This window comes from Ursus arctos, unplaced genomic scaffold, assembly GCF_023065955.2.
Source record: "Ursus arctos isolate Adak ecotype North America unplaced genomic scaffold, UrsArc2.0 scaffold_27, whole genome shotgun sequence".
Taxonomy (NCBI): Eukaryota; Metazoa; Chordata; class Mammalia; order Carnivora; family Ursidae; genus Ursus; species Ursus arctos.
This window is the reverse complement of record NW_026622952.1, coordinates 37,089,510-37,109,795: the sequence shown is the minus strand read 5'-3', so window position 1 is coordinate 37,109,795 and position 20,286 is coordinate 37,089,510. Positions and strand designations below refer to the sequence as shown.

The window sequence follows — 20,286 nt, the reverse complement described above, 5'->3', positions numbered from 1 at the left end:
GGAAATTAAATTTAAAATATGGGAAAATAGCCTCAGGACATAAGATCAGTGCCCTCACTGTGACATGCTTCATTTCTATGGGATTCGGAAGAGATTAAGACATTATGACTATCTCTTAATCACAAACAAAGGACTGTTCCCAAAGAGGATAGATGGGCAACAAGAGAAGAAAACATATCATGTTTGCAAATCTCCTGTCAAAAGTTCCTTTTGTCTGGAAAGTATGTACGTTTGCAAGTTATTCTTTATGAGACAAATTGCCATCAAGGGTTGTGAATGAATTATGAGAGTCATGATGGGCATAGCCTTTGGCTTACGACTTCAAAAAACAAAAAAAGTAATAGTATGAGAAACCCCCTTGTATTGCGCAGCGGTCTCTTGGCTACAGGTTGTATTCCCAGGGCCCCAGCTCCCAAAGGTATTGTGAATAGAGTATATTTGCAAGTCTAGATCATTTGAGCAACTGAAAGAATCTCATCTTTAACCAGGAGATACTCTGAATGTTGCTTAGCCCGGTATTTTAGGGAGAGTAAAAAGATAGTATAATCATTTGGCTGGTTTTTTCTCTCTTGGTGTCCTGAAATATTTTGCCCCTTGTGGTCTAACAGTATCTGAGTCAAGTCTGCCTCAGTGCTTCTTAAACTATTGTGTAGTGTGAGACCATTTAAAAAAACTTTCCAATTCATTGTGGATAAATAATTGTCAAAGTATAATAAAAATAAATAAGCTAGAAAATGAAATGGAAACACAGATGCACAAAATACAAACACAAATGTTTTGTTATCAGCCGATAGGCATAAAGTTACTCTGTTAATTACTATAGAAGTTTCTAAATGCTTACTCCCACTTTTTGTACTCATCATGGACTAGGAATAGGTAACTGGTGGGACACATGTTGAGAAATGCTAGTCTAGCACAGTGAAGAACACCTCTAATTTTAGAAGATCTTAAAAACCCAGCAACAACAAAAACAGATTACTATATCTTGCGGAGGATGTAACGCGCTGTTGTAGAATTCGTAATTGCTGTACATAGTCACCACCAACTGCATAAGTAAAGCTGCCATACTTGTATTTCCAGTCCTTAATCTTTCTCCCAAGTTCCACTAACAAACATCCAGCTCTCTGCCTGACACCGTCTTCGGTTGTTTTCCTAAGATTTCAACTCAATATGCGTCCTAAAGTGAATTCCTCATCTACCCAACAAACCCTCTTCTGTGGTCCTGCTTTATTAACGGCATTCTCCTCGCAGCCATGTGAAAGATCTTCATCTCTCCTTCTTGCTTCCTTCAGCTGTACCCAGGCATTGCCATTCTTGTGATATTTATCATCCCAGTATCTTTATTTTTATCATCTGCGTCCCAGGCCCTCGTACCTCTCAAGGGGTTTATTGCCAGAGCGATCTACTATTTCTGGGTTTATACTCTCCTGTGCATCAGCTTACTCCTTCTGAAGCTCAGTCCTATTCACGCCACTTCTCTGTCTAAAAACGTTCAGTGGCCTCTCCAGTGTTTACTAAACAGAGTTTGGTATTCAAGCCTCTCCCTGGTTTTCTCCTGACGCCTTCTCACCAACACTGCGCTCCTAACAAACTGAACTCCTTGCGTGACATACAGTTTGTGCCTCCATGATTTGCTCACAGTTAGTCTCCTGAAATGTCCTTCCAAATCCAAAGTCTCCATGTGCCCCAATTTGGCACATTCTCTAGGACTCAGATTCCTGAGCCCCTCCCTTCCTCTTATCTGTGGACACTTTCCCCTAACCATGTGCTCATGGCAATTTGTCTAAAACCTCTCCTGAATCATTCATCTTATTTTTCTTATTCTTTGATGATAAGATTCATTTCCAGTTGCTGTTCTGATTACTCAGAAGGTCTAGCTCTATGGGTCTATGGGTCTTAAAAGGAACAGATCTAGGCTAAGTGAAATAAGTCAAGCAGAGAAAGACAATTATCACAGGGTTTCACTCATTTATGGAACATAAGAAGTAGGAAGATCGGTAGGAGAAGAAAGGGAAGAAGGAAGGGGGGGTAAACAGAAGGGGGAATGAACCATGAGAGACTATGGACTCTGGGAAACAAACTGAGGGCTTCAGAGGGGAAGGGGGTGGGGGACTGGGATAGGCTGGTGATGGGTATTAAGAAGGGCACGTATTGCATGGTGCATTGGGTGTTATACGCAAGTAATGAATCATGGAACTTTACATCAAAAACCAGGGATGTACTGTACGGTGACTAACATAATAAAAAATATTATTATAAAAAAAATAAAAAATAAATAAAAGGAACAGATCTTTTATAAATACACGTTGACAACTAAGTTTTGGAAATCATATATTAATCTTTACTGGAAATAACAGCAATAAACTATACTTTATACAAAGAATGCTGATGGTGGGTGATAAAGAAAAAGATATTGAAAAGGATAATTATGAGCCAATAGTAATAGCTACTTATTGAGTGCTTATGTCGCAGCCACCAATGGGAGATGTTTGCATATATTATCACTTTTAATGCTTACAATATCTCTTTGACTTGGTATTATTATTAACACCTATTTTAGGGATGAAAAGATAAATAAGGTGAATACTTAACTACTATTCTGTTCTTAATAGCCTCAGAAAAATTATGAAGTCTGATTTGAATTGAAGTCAATCTGACTTCCAATCTATGCTCTAAAAACTATCCTAATTTGAATTAACTAGTACAATTCCAGAACTATCAAGATTTTATATCCCACATTATAGGATTGTAGTTATGGACCTAACACGTATCAAGTGCTATACATATTAGCTATTACATTAGAAAAAAAATGTTAAAAGGTGTTCTTTAAATACATAGCAGAACATATAATTATTAGCTCAAATATAATTTTTGAGATTTTGAAATATAACAAAGTAAAGAAGATGATTTAAAGCATAAAAAACGATTGCATAAGACAGTAAAAATGAAATTGTTTTCTTCAGTTAAAGCAAATGCTAGACAATTAAGTAAATATGTGGACAACCAACTCAAGTTATTAGTATTTTTAATAAAGGTAATGGTCATAAGACTGTAATAGAAAGTAATAGTCATATGACAATTGTCTACTGAGCTCACTATTCATCCCTGAGGAAATGCAAAGTCCCAGCAGAAAACAATGCTAACTTTGGGGAAACTCTAAGACAACGAAACAGAAAGAACCAAGACAGCAATTATTCTTAAGGAAGGACATTTAAATTGCCTCTAGATTTTTATGAGATTACTCACGAAAGTTAATAAAATCGCTTTTTATTTTATATTTATTGCTATATTTTTCATTTTATATGTATGGCTTTATTTATTGCATGTGTCGTCTTCAGTGGCACAGGACAAAGAGCTTATAGTCCAAATAGGACGTAATGTGTGAACTGAATCACAAGGCTAGTGGGTAGGAATGGCCAAGAGCTGTACAAAGGGGGGGCCAGGAACAACATGTGATGTTACTGATTATTCTGAGGTGGTCGTAAAAATTAAAAATTAAAAGTCTGATCCCAGGGTAGCAAATACATTTCTTCTAGGTATTATACCACAACCAGCGGTTGTACCAATGAAGGTAACCTTTATCTTCTGTCCGTTGTGATGACAGATTAGAGTACTCTAATTTGTTCTCCCAAATAATGGAACTAAGAGATGCCAGGTATTGCAGTCAGATGATAACTGCAAATGAATTCTTTTTTTCTGCCACTCTTTCCTTCACCTGGAATGTATCCTTTCAGGAAACATGCTCTCAAATTTCATTTCTGTGCCAAGAAGCAGATGGTAATCATGGCTAACATTTTTAAAGCTTTTCTCCATGTGCTAGGCACTTGAGATGTTATTGCAATTAATTTTTGGAACATCCCTATGAGGCAAGTATTATTCTCAGCTGCATTTTATCAAGGAGGAAAACCTAGGGTTTGGAACACTGAATAACCTGCCCAGAATTACACAGCTAGCAGATGGTCTGAGATTAGAATTCCGCTCTCTGATTCCTGGTTGCACGGGCATCGCTCCAACCCTGGGCTGCTTCGGAAACGGATGAACTGCGAGATAAGCCCCTGCATTCGTGTTATTGCCAGCCTAGTGAACAAGCCCTGCAGGCAGTTACTGCCATAATGTCCACACTAACATGACTCCGACGATGGAACTCAATCACTCAAAAACAAAAACAAAACAAACAATAATTATATGCCAGCAGCTATAACTTACAGAAGATAGAAATCCTTTCTGACCATATGAAGTTCACAATCTACCAACATTCACATACAGCTATTGTCCATCTATCTAGCTACCTCCCTTTCCTACTGTTAGCATTTCTCGTATTTCCAGAACAGACAGAATAAGACCTTTCCCAAGGTGGTAACTGTGTAGTTCAGAAGTGCAAAAAGGCAGTGCGGGGTGTGGGCGAGACTGAAAAACAGTGTGAATGAGTTCTGGTTCAGATGTGGCAGCCAATGCCTTTGGTGGAATGCAAAGGGCAAGGCCTCCTTCTGTGGGCCATTCATTTATTGAATCCGTGGTTCAGAGATCAAAATTCGTGCTGCTATACAGCACTGTAGTAAAAAAAAAAAAAAAAAAAAAAAAAAAGACCCACAATTGAAAGAAAGTTTGCATACTTCCCTACTCCAATAAATTTCACTATCTCTAATTTGAATAGAACAGTCCAGAAACAGAATGTAAAATGCATGGGTTTTCTTCAAAGAAATATAAACTGTGGATGAGGATTTTCCTTTGTAACTGAGTGTAATGGTCTTACCATTAGATCCGTGTTTCTCAGGGTTTGTTTCCAGTTGTTTCCATGTCTCCACACTCTCTCTACTTACTGCTTTTTTCTTCCCGCTCCTGCACTAACCACCTCCACCTCCTCAGTCCCCAGGCGTTACACGATCAAATACTCGATTTTAATATTAATCAAACAGGCTCTAATCCATAGCACTCTCGGCAAACTGGCAGGTGAGGTCGTAGTTATATAATGTAAATCCATCATTGAATGATGCTTGTTTATTCAATATTATAAATAGCTAACCCAGAAATCCGGGAGGGAAAAAACATACTCCAAGGCACAAAAGGTCTGTAGTATTGAAGGAAAAATCACCTTAATGCTTTTTTCCTTTCTCCTTGTCCCTTTGTAAACTTTATAAATGAAAAAGGACTGAGGCATGAAAGGAAGGGAATATGAGGATTTGTGTATCTACAAGAGAAAAATGGTGCACTCAGAGGGCTGTCTGATGTCCTAGGAAAGTATGAACACACATAATCAGAGAGATTCTTGAATGCACATATCTGTGCATATTATTTCTCATAGCAATTATCTCAAATTCAATGCCTATATTTTCAGTAAAATTGGATACATTTACTAATGCATAAGAGTCACTTTTGTATATAATGCCAAATACGGTGTCATTCAACAAGTGCTTCTTAAAAATTTTTGGACAATAGAAACATGGACTAAGATACTTGAGGATTGAAACCAGCACCAGTTCTTTCCCTGGCCACCCTGAATGTCTGGGTGCCTGTATAAAGCTCTAAGCCTAGAGTTTAAAGTCAGTGTATAGAACTGTTTGCTCATAAAACATTAACTGCGTAAGTGTTAAGGACCAGTAGCCAATAACAGAGGCCTAATTCCACAGGATAGGTATTCTAGCCACTTATCCAAATGCAATTGATTTTCCTTTGGGAAAAATCAATTGATTAATACATTTCCTACTAAATAAAAAGAAAACCTAATGTTATTTAACTGTTTATTTTTGCACTGAGATGAATGTCCCACAGCATTGTGAAAATGCAGCTATGTAAATTGTAATAGGGTTGGAATCGGTTTTAATGCAAAAGTTCTCCAGTCCATTGGAGGGCAGGGCAGAGGAAGAGGTGGGGAAGTGTTTCTGTGCCAGCAGGCCTGACTATTCTTCCTTCACTAGATTATAATGTAGACATTTCCATCTGTGAATGGGCCCCTCTGGTCTGCTTTTGACCATTTCACTCTTCTTTTATTGGATTCAGAAGGCTGAACATTTTTGTATCCACTTAAGAATAGCCATATGTGGGGCTCCTGGGTAGCGCAGTCGTTAAGCGGCTGCCTTCGGCTCAGGGCGTGATCCTGGCGTTGCCGGATCGAGTCCCACATCGGGCTCCTTCGCTGGGAGCCTGCTTCTTCCTCTCCCACTCCCCTGCTTGTGTTCCCTCTCTCGCTGGCTGTCTCTCTGTCACATAAATAAAAAAATTAAAAAAAAAAAAGAATAGCCGTATGTTCTGCTCATTAAAAAATAAAATTCACTTTAATTCTAAACTGCACATTTTTAGAGGAATGTTTTCATCACTGTACTTGATGGTGGAAGGATAGTGTGTGTGTGTGTGCGTGTTGAGGACGGTGTTCCCCAATCCCCAGCGAAATATTCCATGAGGTCAGGCAGCGTCTCTGCAGAACCTCAGCGCACTGCGGCAGTAACTCAGAAGCTCTAGGGTATGTGATCACAAGTGTCCTGAGCATTACAAATCCCATTTCTGTCAGATGATGTTGTACATATGTAAATTACTTACATGTCACACAAAGAAAACCCCTCCCATTTGGGATAAGAGTTGTGGCTGATCTTTGAAAAGTAGGGAAGCACCTGTCTCACCATTTCTTATAATCATAGCCGCCAACGTGCGCACTCGGCTGGGCTGCACATTTGCCTGTCATATTCTGCACGAGAGAAAGGGACTGGAGGCCTTTCAAAGTCCCTAAGGAAGCCAGGGAATCAAACGATCTAAATGAACGCTTCGCCTAGAAGAGAAACAGCATTCTGCCCTTTCCTTCAAGCTGCTTGGTCTCCCCTCCCACCCCTGCTGTGAACAGCAGAGGATCGTCTGACAAAGTGAGCAAAAGCACGTCACAGCGCGTGTTTGAACAGAACAGTTAGCCAAGCAGGCAGGACTCAGGCAGAGTGCAAGGGGCGGCCCAGGGGAGTTAGTGGGAATTACTGCAAACAGTGCAGTCCTCGAACCCGCGCCCGGAAAGTGAGTGTGGCAGGAGGAGGGAGACATCCTACCCAAGACAGACGGGACCCCGCGGCTACTCACGCTTCCCCGCCGTCCTCCGAGTCGCTGTCCGAGGCGCACTCCTCGCCGATGTCCGGCAGGGCCAAGAACAGAGTCTTGGGGCCAGGCCCCGCGGGTATCCAAGCGCCGGGCTCTCGCTCTCCGGGCCCAGACTGGCGGGTGCTCCGTGGGCTCGCGGCTAGACTGCTGCTGCCCGCCGCGCCCCCGCCCGACCGCAGCGCCGCGCACACCCCGCCCCCGCCCGCACACTGCCGCGCCGAGGTCACCAGGGGGGCGGGGGAGCCTGCGGCGCTGCGGCCGCCGCCGGCGGGGGCCAGGGGCAGGGGCTGAACTCCGGCGGCTCTCGGGCTACTGGGCAGCGAGAGGGGGGTCCCTACTGCTTCCACCGCGCGGCTCGCCCCCGAGACCCCGGGGTAAGAGGCGGCGAGCGCAGGATGGAGCGAGGCGGGCGGTCCCCTCGAGGCGGAGGGGGAGTCGGGCGCGCGCGCGGGGGAAGGGGCCGGGGTCGGGGCCGCGCTCAGCGAGGCGCCCGCGCTGGAGCCCGCCCGCCGTCCGGTGGCAGCGCCTCCCGAGCGGCTGGAGGCGGCGGCCGGCGACGGGACGGCCGGGGGCGCCGTCGAGGTCTTGAAGATTTTGGCGAAGAGAGACCCCAGGTCCAACACAGCGACCTTCATGTCCCAGTCTCGGAGATGCTGCCCCGCTGCTGCCTGAACCTCCAGCGCACGGGAAGCCGGGCTGCGGGGCTCCATGCACCGCCGCCCCCTGGGATCCGGCCCGGGCTGCCCCGGGGTCTGTCCTGGGGTCCCCGCCCGCCGCGGAGGCTGGGGGGCCTCCGGCGCTCTCTCGCAGCCGAGGACCCTCTCCCCGCTCTCAGCCCCGCGCAGCTTTACACTGACCTCCCCGACAGCCTGGTCGGCTGCAGAGCGCTGAGACTGCCGGCGGCGGCCGCCCTCTGTGGGGAGCAGCCCCCTCTGCGCCTAGTGCTTCCAGACGCCCGAGGGCCAAAGGTCTGGGAGCCCACGGGGGCGACGTGCCGCAGCCGCCCAGCGCCAGCGCGGGCTGGAGCGTGATCTGGGCCTCCGCCCGCGGAGATACCCCGGCGGGCCCCCGGGGACGGCGCAGGCCGTTGCTAAGCTAAACAAAAACCCTGCTTAGCTCATCGCTAATTGGGCCCCAGACTGCAGCTTGGGGCTGTGTCCACAACGCAGACACGGGCTCCCCTCCTTGAGTCGTGCCTTAAAGAAAAACTGCAATTCCTCCACCACCTTGAGAAGGGTAACCCTGGCTCCAAAAGGTCTTGTCAAAGGATTTGGCAAGACCAGATGTGCCAGGGTCAGGAAGGTGGCCGGCCCTCGGATAGGAGGGAAGGTTAGTACAAACATGTATTCAGGCGAATGGACTTGAAACAGCAGTGCCCGCTCCTGCCACCTTAGGGCCATGTTCAACGTGTGTCACTAAAGCTGACATAGGGGGATAACAGCAAGGTGCCTCACCCAAGAACTTGGAAAGAAGACTGGACTCTGATAGTAAAATCCATATACAATGCATGTGTTCAAAACACCTATTGGAGTGAACCGACAGATTTTATAATAAAAATGTTTGAGAACTCAAACTATAATCAGACTGGTAGGATACAAACTCAAAGGCAGATATGAAAGGTAAGTGGAATAAATTGCATTTTGCTAAATCTGAAGAAATATGTGTGAAAGATAAACTTATGAGTGTGACTATATCTGCAGGAGTGTGGGGTCAATTCTGAGAAAGATTTAAAAATAAGATAGTGACAGGGTTTAAAAATTCATATTTAGTAGAGGGTTTCTGTTTTCATCTCAGGAGGTTTGTTTTCTGATTTGAGATGGGGAAAGGAGATGAATAAGGCTGGTAGTGAATAAATTAACTGATATTCACGACCATATACTTGAGTCTTTCGCAAGTTATAGAACCGTATTCTGAGCCATGGGACATTTCTATAGTAAAGCCAAGCTTTTCATCGGCTTGAAGACAGTCAACCAGTCTTCCACTTATGATAGTCATGTCCTGTCATGAGCCCTTTTCTGCGTCCAACTACCATGATCAAACAGACCCTGGGCACTTTTCTACTTCAAGATTGTGTTAAGCATGAAGATGTAAAAAAGGAGAAGTTCTCTTCCCACAATATGGAATAATCAGCTTAATATCACAAGCTAAGTGTCAGGTGAGTGTCCCAGAAAACAAGGCAGGCACTGCAGTCAGCATTCACTTGAGGAAAGAAGAGCACATGTGCTTAAGAGAAGTAAGAGACAAGGCAGAGAAGGGTCAGATTATAAAAGGCCTTGGATGTTGGGAAAGGGAAGAGCATGCAGTTTCAGAATATAAAGCACCAGCACACAGTGAAGAATCAAAATGAGGGAAAGAGGAGAAAAGTAGCAGACGCATCTAGAAACTACAGGCCGGGGTCACAGAGTCAAATCGAGCAAGCAGCACCAACTCTGTCATCATGCAAGGACACCGGAAGCAGCAAGGTTTTGGACCATCGACATTTCTCCTATTCTCATTGTTTCTCTTTTGTAGCAATTCATCAGGTGGCCTCAGAAGTGTGTGAGGTACATCAGAACATTGAACTGTTTCTCTTTTCATATAGCACTCATTCAAGATTGTTAATCTGTTTCCTAAAGTTTTTGTTTGTTTATTTCATAAGGATCTTGATTCTGGTTCATAGAACAATTAAATCCTCAAGGCAAGTAGAGACCCTTTCTAGAGTGTGAACTTTCAGTGTTTCAGCTGCTAATCATCTGATTGAGTCTGAACACACGTACTATAACTTGAAGGGACAGGCAGCAAAGGAGAACCACTGCGGAATGAAGCCTGGCTCAAGTCACCCAGTTCCTGGGGAGTAGCACTTGTTTGCTGCTGCATCTCACAGTTCCTGATTTTTCAGACTCCAAAATCTGATCAGTCCAAGACCTTCAGAGCCGACCAGCCTCTTAGGTCAGAGCTCCACTAACCTGACCCAAAATACACTGGTGTATAAGTCCGAATTCAAATATGTTAACTAATAATCACACAACTGCAAAGCTGTCCTCTGCTCTTTTCCTATGAGAGGAATTCCTGTTAACACCAAATTAAGTTGGAAGGTTGTTAGGTGAGCAGAGAATCAAATCAAGGGGAGTAAGTCATATGTGTGTGTATATATGACAGTAACCATAGAGCCAACACCCTCCTCCCTCTTAGAAAAGCAACCTTATTTTAGATGTTTCCATGCTTTCATTACTAACCACTTCCTTTCTACACACATGCTTTTCCTTAAGTATATAGGTACTGTTAATAAGACTAGAGAAAAGCTCATATTCTTCCAGAACATGGCTTGAAAGTATTCTACCTCTAAAATGTATTCTATCTGTCTTGGTTGAATCATGTCCACCAAAAAGATGTGCTGAAGTCCTAACCCTCAGTTTGTGTGAAAGTGGCTTTATTTGGAAATGGGGTCTTAACAGATGTAGTCAAATTAAGACAGGATCATTAGGATGGGTCCTAATTCAATATGGCTGCCATATGCTTAAGAAGAGAAAAATCTGAAGACAAACACAGAGGGAGAACATCAGGTTTTTTGTTAGTTTGTTTGTTTGTTTGTTTTTTCTTTATAGAACATAAAATTCCTTTATTATTGTGCCTAGCTTATTTTTTAAAAATTTTCTATTATGTTATGTTAGTCACCATACAGTACATCCTTAGTTTTTGGTGTAGTGTTCCATGATTCATTGTTTGTGTATAACACCCAGTGCTCCATGGAATATGTGCCCTCAGAGGGAGCACATCAGGTTTTTTTTTTTTTTTTTTTAAAGATTTTATTTATTTATTTGACAGAGACAGCCAGCGAGAGAGGGAACACAGCAGGGGGAGTGGGAGAGGAAGAAGCAGGCTCACAACGGAGGAGCCTGATGTGGGACTCGATCCCGGTACGCCGGGATCACGCCCTGAGCCGAAGGCAGACACTTTAACGACTGCGCTACCCAGGCGCCCCAGCACATCAGGTTTTGACAGAGTCAGAGATTGGAGCGATGCATCTGCAAGCCAAGGAATGTCAAGGACTGACAGCCATCACCAGAAGCTAGAAAGAGGCAAGGAAGATTCTTCCCTATAGGTCACAGAGAGCATGGCCCTACCAGCACCTAATACCGACTTGTAGTTTCCGGAACAATGACAGAATAAATTTCTGTTGTTTCAAGCCACCCAGTTTGTGGCACTTTGCTATGGCAGCCCTAGGAAACTAATACACTATTTGGCTATCAATTAATTACTGGGGTACTTCATGATCATAGTATCTGACCGGTATGTTTATAAACATCTTCAGTGGTGTATTTGCTCTATAAAGCTAGTTACAAATTAAAATCATTATTGTCTCAAACCTACAAGGAGAATGGCAGGTGTCATAAAAAGAATGGGGGAAGAAGTATCATTGTCAATTAAAGCAGTGGATAAAACATTCCGGCCACCCAGCCTCATGAGGAAGGCACGATGAAAGATTGATCCTTTTGTTTGAATGTCCTTTCAAAATGGCCTATAATTGCAAACATGGTAAACAATTCTTAGCAAGATGCTAGGTCTTTTACACCCATTGTTCATCCATCAACAGTCTTTCAGACAGATGTTAGATGCTACCAGGCTTCTCTGTTAACTACCATTCTCATAACATGAGCCCCAGGTGACAGACCACAAAGATCTAGCTCGGGTGTAGTCATGAAAGTGAACGCAGTAAACCATTGCTCCTAACTGAGACAAAAGACTTTATGTCAAAGCAGTGTTTTATGTGATAAAACTTCTGATTATATTGGTTAATTAATAATTAGATGCATTGGTTTTCCGATGTGTATAATGATGCTTGGCGGCATCACTGAAAAAATATTAGGAATTTATGACCATGTTGCTATGAAGAAATGTTATGTTTTGGAAACCGGAAAGTTAAATAACCTGAGTAATTAATCTGTTTAAGAATTTAAACTGCCTTACTTAGCATGACACCAAGGCCAGAACCTGCAAGGAAAAAGACTATCAGATTTGGTTATAAAAAAATGTAAAGCTTCTTGGAACGCCTGGGTGGGTCAGTCGGTTGAGCTTCGGAGCTCTTGGTGCTGGCTCAAGTTGATCTCAGGGTGGTGAGATCGAGCCCCTCCCCACTCAGGCTCCATGCACTCAGTGGAGAGTGCTTCTCTCCCTCTCCCTCTGCCCCTCCCTTCTCTCTCAAATGAATAAATAATCTTTAAAAAACTTAAAGCTCCTTAATAGTAAAAGACGTTTGTTGATTCAACAAATATTTACAAACAACCACAATAGAGACACTACAGTATGCTAGACTCTGGAGTGAGACTCCCTGGGTTCGTATTCTCTCTGCCACCGATCAACACCCAAGCCTCTTACTGTCCTTAAGTTTCCTCAACTATAATCCAGGGATGAAAATAGATCCTACCTGAAATAATGGTACTTTCCGAGAGATCAAAGTCTCAAAAGCCTCAGGAAAATTGTCTTCGTATTTGATTTAGGGTTCTGGATCCTACCAAAGGAAAAATATTAAAGAACAACTTTAAACTGATCAAAAAGCAGCTCTAGATGGCAGAGATTATGAATAGACCGAGACTAAATCTACTGGGAGAGATATAGCAGAGAGAGCAGAGAGCAGGCTGACGAGGCTTCTAAGGCTCTTTCAGCTGCACATAAGAGAAAACCTTCATCAGCCATGGCTCAAGCACTTGCAGAGCAAGAAGCCCACATAAACTGGTTCCGAGAACGGTGCCCTAAATTGCCAACATCATCAGAGATGCCAGATCTTTTCTTTATCTTTTTTGTTCACACACTGGCAGGGTATTATGGGCTGTTTCCTTGTGATCCCAAGATGGTGCCCTCAGCACCGTCTTTCCCTCAAATAACTACATTCAAGGCAAAAAGAAGGTACAGCTCACTCTTTCATTCTCCCTCACATTAAGGAAAAAAATACTTTCCAGAAGCTTCTCAAGCTGGCCCACTGAGTCTCATTGGCTAGAACTAGATTAAAAGTCCATCACTCAACTAATCATCAGCAAAGGGGAAATAAGGGTTATCCTGCTTTATAATCATAGCACATCCCGTAGTACTCAATAAGGGATCGAAGCCAAAAGGGGTCACTGGAGCCTCTGACCTGTAGCTGGTCTGTCAGAAGCCCTGGGGATACCCTGTACTTGTGACTGGTGTCTGAAGTAGAGGGGCGAGGAAAACAGTCTTGCAGGACTGAGCCCTAAAACTATGGGATCTGACCCTATCTCCCAGGAGACAGTGTCAGAACTGAGTTAAATTGTAGGACACCCAGCTGGTGTTGGAGAATTGCTTGGTAGTGCAGGGACACCACCACCACCACACATCCAAATTTGTTCTAGAAACTTTGGGGGATTAATTTTCAAAAAACATACGGAACTCCTGTAACGCAATAGCAAAACAAAGAAACAAACAAACAACTCCCCCCACGCCCACACAAAAAAACCTAATAACTTGATTTAAAAATGGGCTAAAGAGAAAAAATGGGCTAAGAACTTGAATATATATATATATATATATATATATATATATCTGCCAAGTACATGTGAGTTATTTCACTCAGCCACATCTTAGAGAGATAGGGGTTCCCTTGTGTTTCAGTGGTGTTTGATAGCATCCACAAGTGTAATTTTCCCCAAGTACAGCCAAGGCAAGAAGTGATACCTGGGCTTGGAAATAAACTTTTGCCCCACGAAGGCCCAATGACCCTTTCCCCTACCTTTCTGCCTAGAAGGATGCATTGTGGTGTTAGAAGTTCAAGAGGAATACTGCCCGAGCCGCTCAGCCACTCTGCAGTATGGTCCTGCAAGGATCAATCGAGAGTACAATAAGGTTTTCCTCAGAGGGTTTTTAAAATTAATATGACTTGTGTTTTTCTCCTAAGCATGCCTCCACACCGGGTATAGGAGAACAGAGAAACAAAGAATAACAAAAGCAGATAATAAAAGAAACAAGAGAAATAGAAGGAAGATGGAGGACATACTATGTAACTGGTGAATCTGTCCTTCAAGTCTGAGGTGGGCCCAAGGGCTCCCTTTGGAATTTGTTCAAAGGCATGATGTTCAAAACATACTGTGCCAAAATTAACAGAAACTCCAGCTTCCCACCCCAGACCATCCCTTTAGTACCTCCTCCCCCTTAACAGACTGCGCTTGGGTTCAGAAATCACCAGGTGTTTCCTAATGAGCATAGGGGTGTGGGAGGAGGGCAGTTCTACCTGCTCCACTCTCTTCTGGGCTAGGTTTGGTTTTGGGAGCACACACACTCCAAGGCCAGAAAATGCCAGATGAGCCACCAGAGAGCAGTTACATCAGAAGCTGCAGAATCAGTAAGCGGCCGAGCTGGGAAGTTGGAACTGTTCTCAGGGAAGTCTAGAGGGACCCTCTGTTTCTTACCACTGCTTAGGTAACAGGGTTTCTCTGAGGAAGGACGATCTCACTTGACCCAGTGTTTATCCCAGTCAAGACTGCTTTATACCAAAACAACCTGAGCAGAACAGCTGTACAAATCCCCTTGCACTGAAAGGTTATATTCAGTAAACAAGTAGAGCAGAGCAAACGCTGTGACCAAGAGCCCCCTCCAAAGTCACGTGGCTGACACCCAGCCCTTCTAGCCGGGATTTGCAGATTCTTCCACCAGCAACAGTGGGTCTTAGGTCACATCCTCTGTAGAGTCTTTGCAGGTGCTCACACGGTTTAAAAGATTGAGCTCTTCCCTTCCAAGCGTGCTTGGCACAGGATAAAAGCCAACTCGCTCATCCCAAGGAGGAGGTGTGTTTAGGACGGCTGTTAAGTTTCAAGGTCAGGTCAGGTTAGGACAAGGGTTAGATCTCCTTATCAGAGAAGCCGATGCCTGACCTAACCCTTGAAATGCATGCGTTTGCCAAGAAAAGGATGTCGGACCTCCATGAAAGCAGAACTACATTTCCATACTGATGGAAACGTGGAAGAGCCAGGCATGTGGGCGAAACCACAAGCAATTCTGGGTGGCTCGAGTTCAGGGTGTATTCATTCACTTAGTTCTTTAATCATTCGATCCACAAATATTTTGTGACTATTTACTATATGTTGGAAGTGAACCAAGATAAGAAAGAACAACGTCACACACACAACACACACACAAAACTTCGAATGTGAACTAAGGTTTTCAGTGGGGACTGGAGCTCCCACTGGAGCTTCAGTGGGGACTTGGACCACTGCTAACAGAGTACCAGCATATTCTTGGAATAGTTACTGCAGAGCTGGAGGAGGTTAGAGGAAATTCTGGAGCATCCCAATTCCCCGATTCTCTATTGTTTATGGTCTCCTCCAGAAACATAATAAAATTTCTGGATGGTAAACATATATTTTCGTAAAATTGAATGTGTCTGTTTCCTTTCTATGTCCACTGCTACAAACTTTAGTCTAACATTTACGGTTAGACTTGCAAAAGCGTGTTATGCAGAACATGCAGTCAGCCGGATGTTAACAAGTCAAATGATAAGAAGGGCTCTTGATCAAATTGGCTTAGGGAAGGCCTCAATCATAGAAAGTTAAATACCTATCTTTAAAGCAGGCCGTCTTAGTTTTGTAATACGCTGATGATCACTGTGTATTTCTGAAAGGAGGACATAGCATATAGAGCTTCCCACATTTACTTGGCAGGGGCCCTTTTATGGGATGTTATCTTGGCGGTCTGTGAAGAACACCAATCAGTACCTTAGATGTATACAGCAAGAGTGGAGACAAGTTTGAAAGACTGGGTGGAGACAGGGTGATGGAAAGCTTTGAATCATTTTATTAGATGCCAGGCTGTCACCGAAGATGTGCTGGGAGTGGCTGACCACAGCCGTGCCTCGCCTGTGAGTTGGGCTCCAAGGGAAGATTCGGCATTTCTGAAGATATGACAAAAGCATCCCATGAAAGAAAGAGCCAGCCACCCAGCATTATGCTGCCAAGGTCCAGAGGCCAGATCATACCCATACCAGTCAAATGTAGCCATCTCTGTCCTTGACGTCCCTTCATTGTTCTGCGTTCTGAACTGCCGAGATTCTAGAGGTGCCTACCTAGTCGGTGGGAGAGCAAGTGGAACGAGGAGAGAGACAAAAAGCCAACAACATCGCCCCCTTCAGTGGGGTCTTCCAGCAGATGGAAGCAGACCCCAGCTGGGGAAGTAGAGAAGCCTAACTGGGCAGGAGTTTGTACGACTACCGGGCCAGAGGGTTTGTGACGATGAGGCTGGACAACACTCTGTACTATCTAAGAGTGTCTGAAAAGCTCTACGACAAGACTGAGGTTTCATCCAAATGGCAGAATTTTCTGAAAAAGAGCTTTGAGAGGAAGAAAGAATAACACACTTCCCTGTTTGTACCTCGCCAAGTCCAGCGTGTGCACTAGGCCAGCTCTGCAGGTCTCAAACGGTGGACAGGAACTGCTGGGCCTGTCCAGCTCCCCTCTTTGGGAAATAGCATTCTCTCTCCATGGTTCTGGTGGGTGCTGCCAACCACAGGACCCCACTGCCATGGCCACAGCATGGACATACACCCCAAACTGGGCCAATCAGAGGACTTTCTTGAGGTTTTAGAATTGGGATTGTGGATGTGAACTGGGAGCCTAAGAGATCCTGGGCACCCCCCGCACCCCCCGCCCCCCGGCAGTACAAACCGAGGACACTAACTAATGTAGACAGAGCAGTAAGGATGAGGTGTGGTGGTGTTTGAGCCCCTGGTTCTAGTTCTCCTTGACAGCTAGTTATATCCCTGCCGTTGTCCTGTTTTGGTTATAGACCACAAACTTTCTCTCCTTTTGCCTAAACAACGTTGAGTTTCTGGCATTTGCAACCAAGTCTCGCTAAGATGAAACGATATCTCTTCAAGGCGCCAAAAAGCTACCTTTGCTGCAAGCTGCTGAGAAGAACAAAGAGCAGCCCCTGACATCCAGAAGCCAGCCTGGCACTCACAGCTGGGCCATGTTGTCCTCTTACTGGACAGAAACATCCTCACAGAGTATCAACCTCAAACCAGGCGATGCTGACACTATAAAATGAGACAAAGCATGACCACTTCCTGATTTTGCATAAGCACAGACAAAAACAAAGTCCCTGTGCCACCCTCAAAATACCAGAAACACTCCTTTCTTGGCTAAGTGGCTGCTCCTTCTTTACCAATGACAACTTTATCCTGGTTCTAGTCTCTTCTCTCTATGGACAAGTTTTATCGAGATAACCAATCACACAATTTCCCCCTTTCTAACAGCATGAAATCTAGAAGGAAACTCTGCTTGTATGCCCTCCCCCAAACCACCCAAGGAAAACCCAAACCTTTCAAGCACCTTCTCACTGAGGACCCCCTAGATCTCCATGCTGTGTATCCTTCTTTATGTCAGTGAGTAATAAACCCAAACTTGTTCTTTGACTGGAAGACCCCGACACTGTTAAAGCATCCTTGATTTTTTTTTTTTTTTTAATGTTGGCTTCCTATGAAGCTGTTTGTCTTCCAGAATGTCTGGAAGAGACTTTATTTCTTAGAAAATAGAATGGTTGGAAGCTTGCAGACGTGCTTAAAGAAACCAACTGAGCTCTACCTATTTTAATTCTTAAATATCTTGGAAGGTGTAGTGGTTGTGGTGGTGAAGCGCTGAGATCTCGCCTTCGGGACTCAGGCACCCTCCTCCAGCTGCCCAGTGTTCACTCCTTGTGCTTCCCAACTGAGCTCCTCCTTTGGAATTGCTTTTGGGCAAAGCTTTTTGCTCAAGGGCACGCTTCTTCCCTGGGCCTGCCTACATCCGATATTGATTGGCTGAGATGAGGGCAGAGTTGTCCAGCCCCCTTTTTGGCGTGAAACCTGGAAGGCCATTCCCTGTGGGGTCTGCTAGGGCCACTGCTGCCATGTGCAATTGCATCGCAGATCATCATTCTCCCTCTTCCCAATCCAGTTGATCTCACTCCCTCATAAATCAGAGCACACCCCCAAACCTGCTGCAGGTACCTCTCCATCCCGGGGTCTATTTCCTGGGGAGCTGAGTTAGGATATAAGGGAACTAAGAATTCAAAACTGGCTATCCAGCAATTTTCACAGAGAACCAGAAAAGTTCCATCATTGAAAAGTCCCATGACTCCTGCCCAAGGTATACAGATGGCTTGCTAAGCAGGGGGTGGGGGGGCCAGTCACATGACAGAACCAGTTTCTCCCCTGCACAGGAAGATGGAGCGAGGCTAAGGAGTTGCAAGAGTTAAAAATGAGCAATATATCACCTAGTATAATTAGCAACTAATGACCAATTGATTGGCCCCTTTCTTTTGTTTGTTTCTTTAATACAGATTTACATGTTTATAGGAAACAATAAGTGGTTTAAGTCTCCTTCTATGATGTGGGGGTACGCCTGGCTGTTTATATTGTCAAGTTAGAAGTTACATCCTCTATTCAACTAGTCGTCACATAAATCTAAGTCGCAGATCACAGGAAGGAATTTATTATAATTTCTGGTTTTTCCAATTGAAACACATACAGTTACGATTTCAAAACACCTGACTCCTTAAATCTACATTCCTCTGCCACGCTCTCTGAAACATGGTTCCACCCTTGGCAGCATCCCTGTGACCATTTAAAACCAAGTTTATGCCTCCCTCCCTTCCATCTTATTGTTTATTCTGCCACCTGCCTCCTCACTCAACAAAATCCTACTCACCTTTGAAAGGTCTGATCCTGGACCATGCAGCCTTTTGTTCAGGTCCATCTTTGATAGTCCCTTCCTACCCTAACTCTTCTTGCCCTATTTTCTACAACTTAGCTCATATCCTATTGTGCCCCCTCGTGCTTAGCACAGGGCGAGGCACATGTAGCTGTTCCATGAATACTATTTTTCCAACAGCTTTATTAATAGATAATTCATATACCATAAAATTCACCTGTTTTAAAAATATAATTCAATTGATGAGGAAACAGAAGGCCAGCTGAGGACAAAGCAGAAACTGACACCCCCCCCCCCCCACCATGGGATGTAGGTGACATTCCTCAGGCTCTCCTGGCTGCCCTAAAGGACAAAGAAATAGTTAACCTACAGAGACCACAATCCCTCAGTTTACAAATGTCTTAGCAGTTTACAAGAACAAAGCATTTCTACCAATAACCTAGCGTCCAGAAGGGAATGTAGATACAATTAAATGTCCTTATAATCTGCAGCCTCCAGGAAGTTCCCAACCATCTTAATGTTAACGCCTTGCTAGAGGGAACAACAACCTTAACTTGACAATAGCAAGGCTTCCGGTATCCTGCGAATCTTCTTTAACATATGAAAGTATTTTCTCAACCTTCCTTTTTCCTTACCTCCCCCAACCCCATAGTATATAATCAGCCACCCCTCACAACCCCGGTGCAGCAGCTCTTTCTGCCCACAGGTCCTGTCCCTGTGCTTTAATAAACCACCAATTTTGCACCAAAGATGCCTCAAGAATTCTTTCTTGGTCGTTGGCTCCGGACTCCACCCTACTGAACCTCACCTGTATCCCACAACCTCATCACAATGATTCTTAGTAAAAACTTACAGAGTTGGGCAATCATTACCACATTCCAATTTTAGAATATTTTCATCATCCCAAAATCTCTTGCACCGCTTACAGTTACTCCCCATTCCCACCCCTAGCTCCAGACAACCACTAGTCCGCTCTCCGCCTCTACAGACGGCAAGAAGTAATCTTTCTCTTCGTAGGGAGCACTGTTACATTTGCCAACGGCCACCATCACCTACTACTGAGTTCCCTTTATAAATAACCTAAGGTAGACGTTTGAATAATTAGACATTGTTAAATAAATGTCATTGAAAACCCCCCTCCTCACTAATAACTTGATAGCATTTATTTCTTATAACAATCAAAAAGGTGTCATTTTTAGGTAAAATCTAAATTCCTAGGTTGATTTTAAACTCAATGTTGATTCAGCTGGAATTTGTTTCAAAAGTGAAAAACAGGAAGAAGAAGATGGAGTAAACAGATAACATGATGGCACCTTGAGAGCATTCAAACAAGTCACTTTACTCTTGGAAATTAAATAGGTCAGACAAACATCCTTTTCTGCACTTCCCTTGTTTTGAACCCCAGGGATGAGGACTCCTGAGAACAATTATAAAGGACAGCTTGCAGAAGTTCAGGATGTTTCTTCCTGTGTAGGTCAGACACAAGTCAAGCCTTATACCTTTTATTAGCTTAACTTACATTCAGTTAATGGGTTATCTCCTG

At 44.0% G+C, this 20,286-nt stretch overlaps 1 protein-coding gene across 1 annotated transcript in view; it reads right to left on the bottom strand.

Annotated features, from left to right (window-relative positions):
* The window catches only part of FAM149A (family with sequence similarity 149 member A), a 45,546-nt gene extending 37,465 nt beyond the window's left edge, over positions 1-8,081 (bottom strand). The window contains exons 1-2 of the mRNA XM_048226380.2: positions 7,252-8,081; positions 7,057-7,206 (exon numbers count right to left, since the gene is read on the bottom strand). Coding sequence (XP_048082337.1) covers positions 7,057-7,206; positions 7,252-7,784 — 683 coding nt within the window. The 5' untranslated portion in view covers positions 7,785-8,081. The remainder of the gene's footprint in view (positions 1-7,056; positions 7,207-7,251) is intronic.
* Between the last annotated feature and the right edge of the window lie 12,205 nt (positions 8,082-20,286).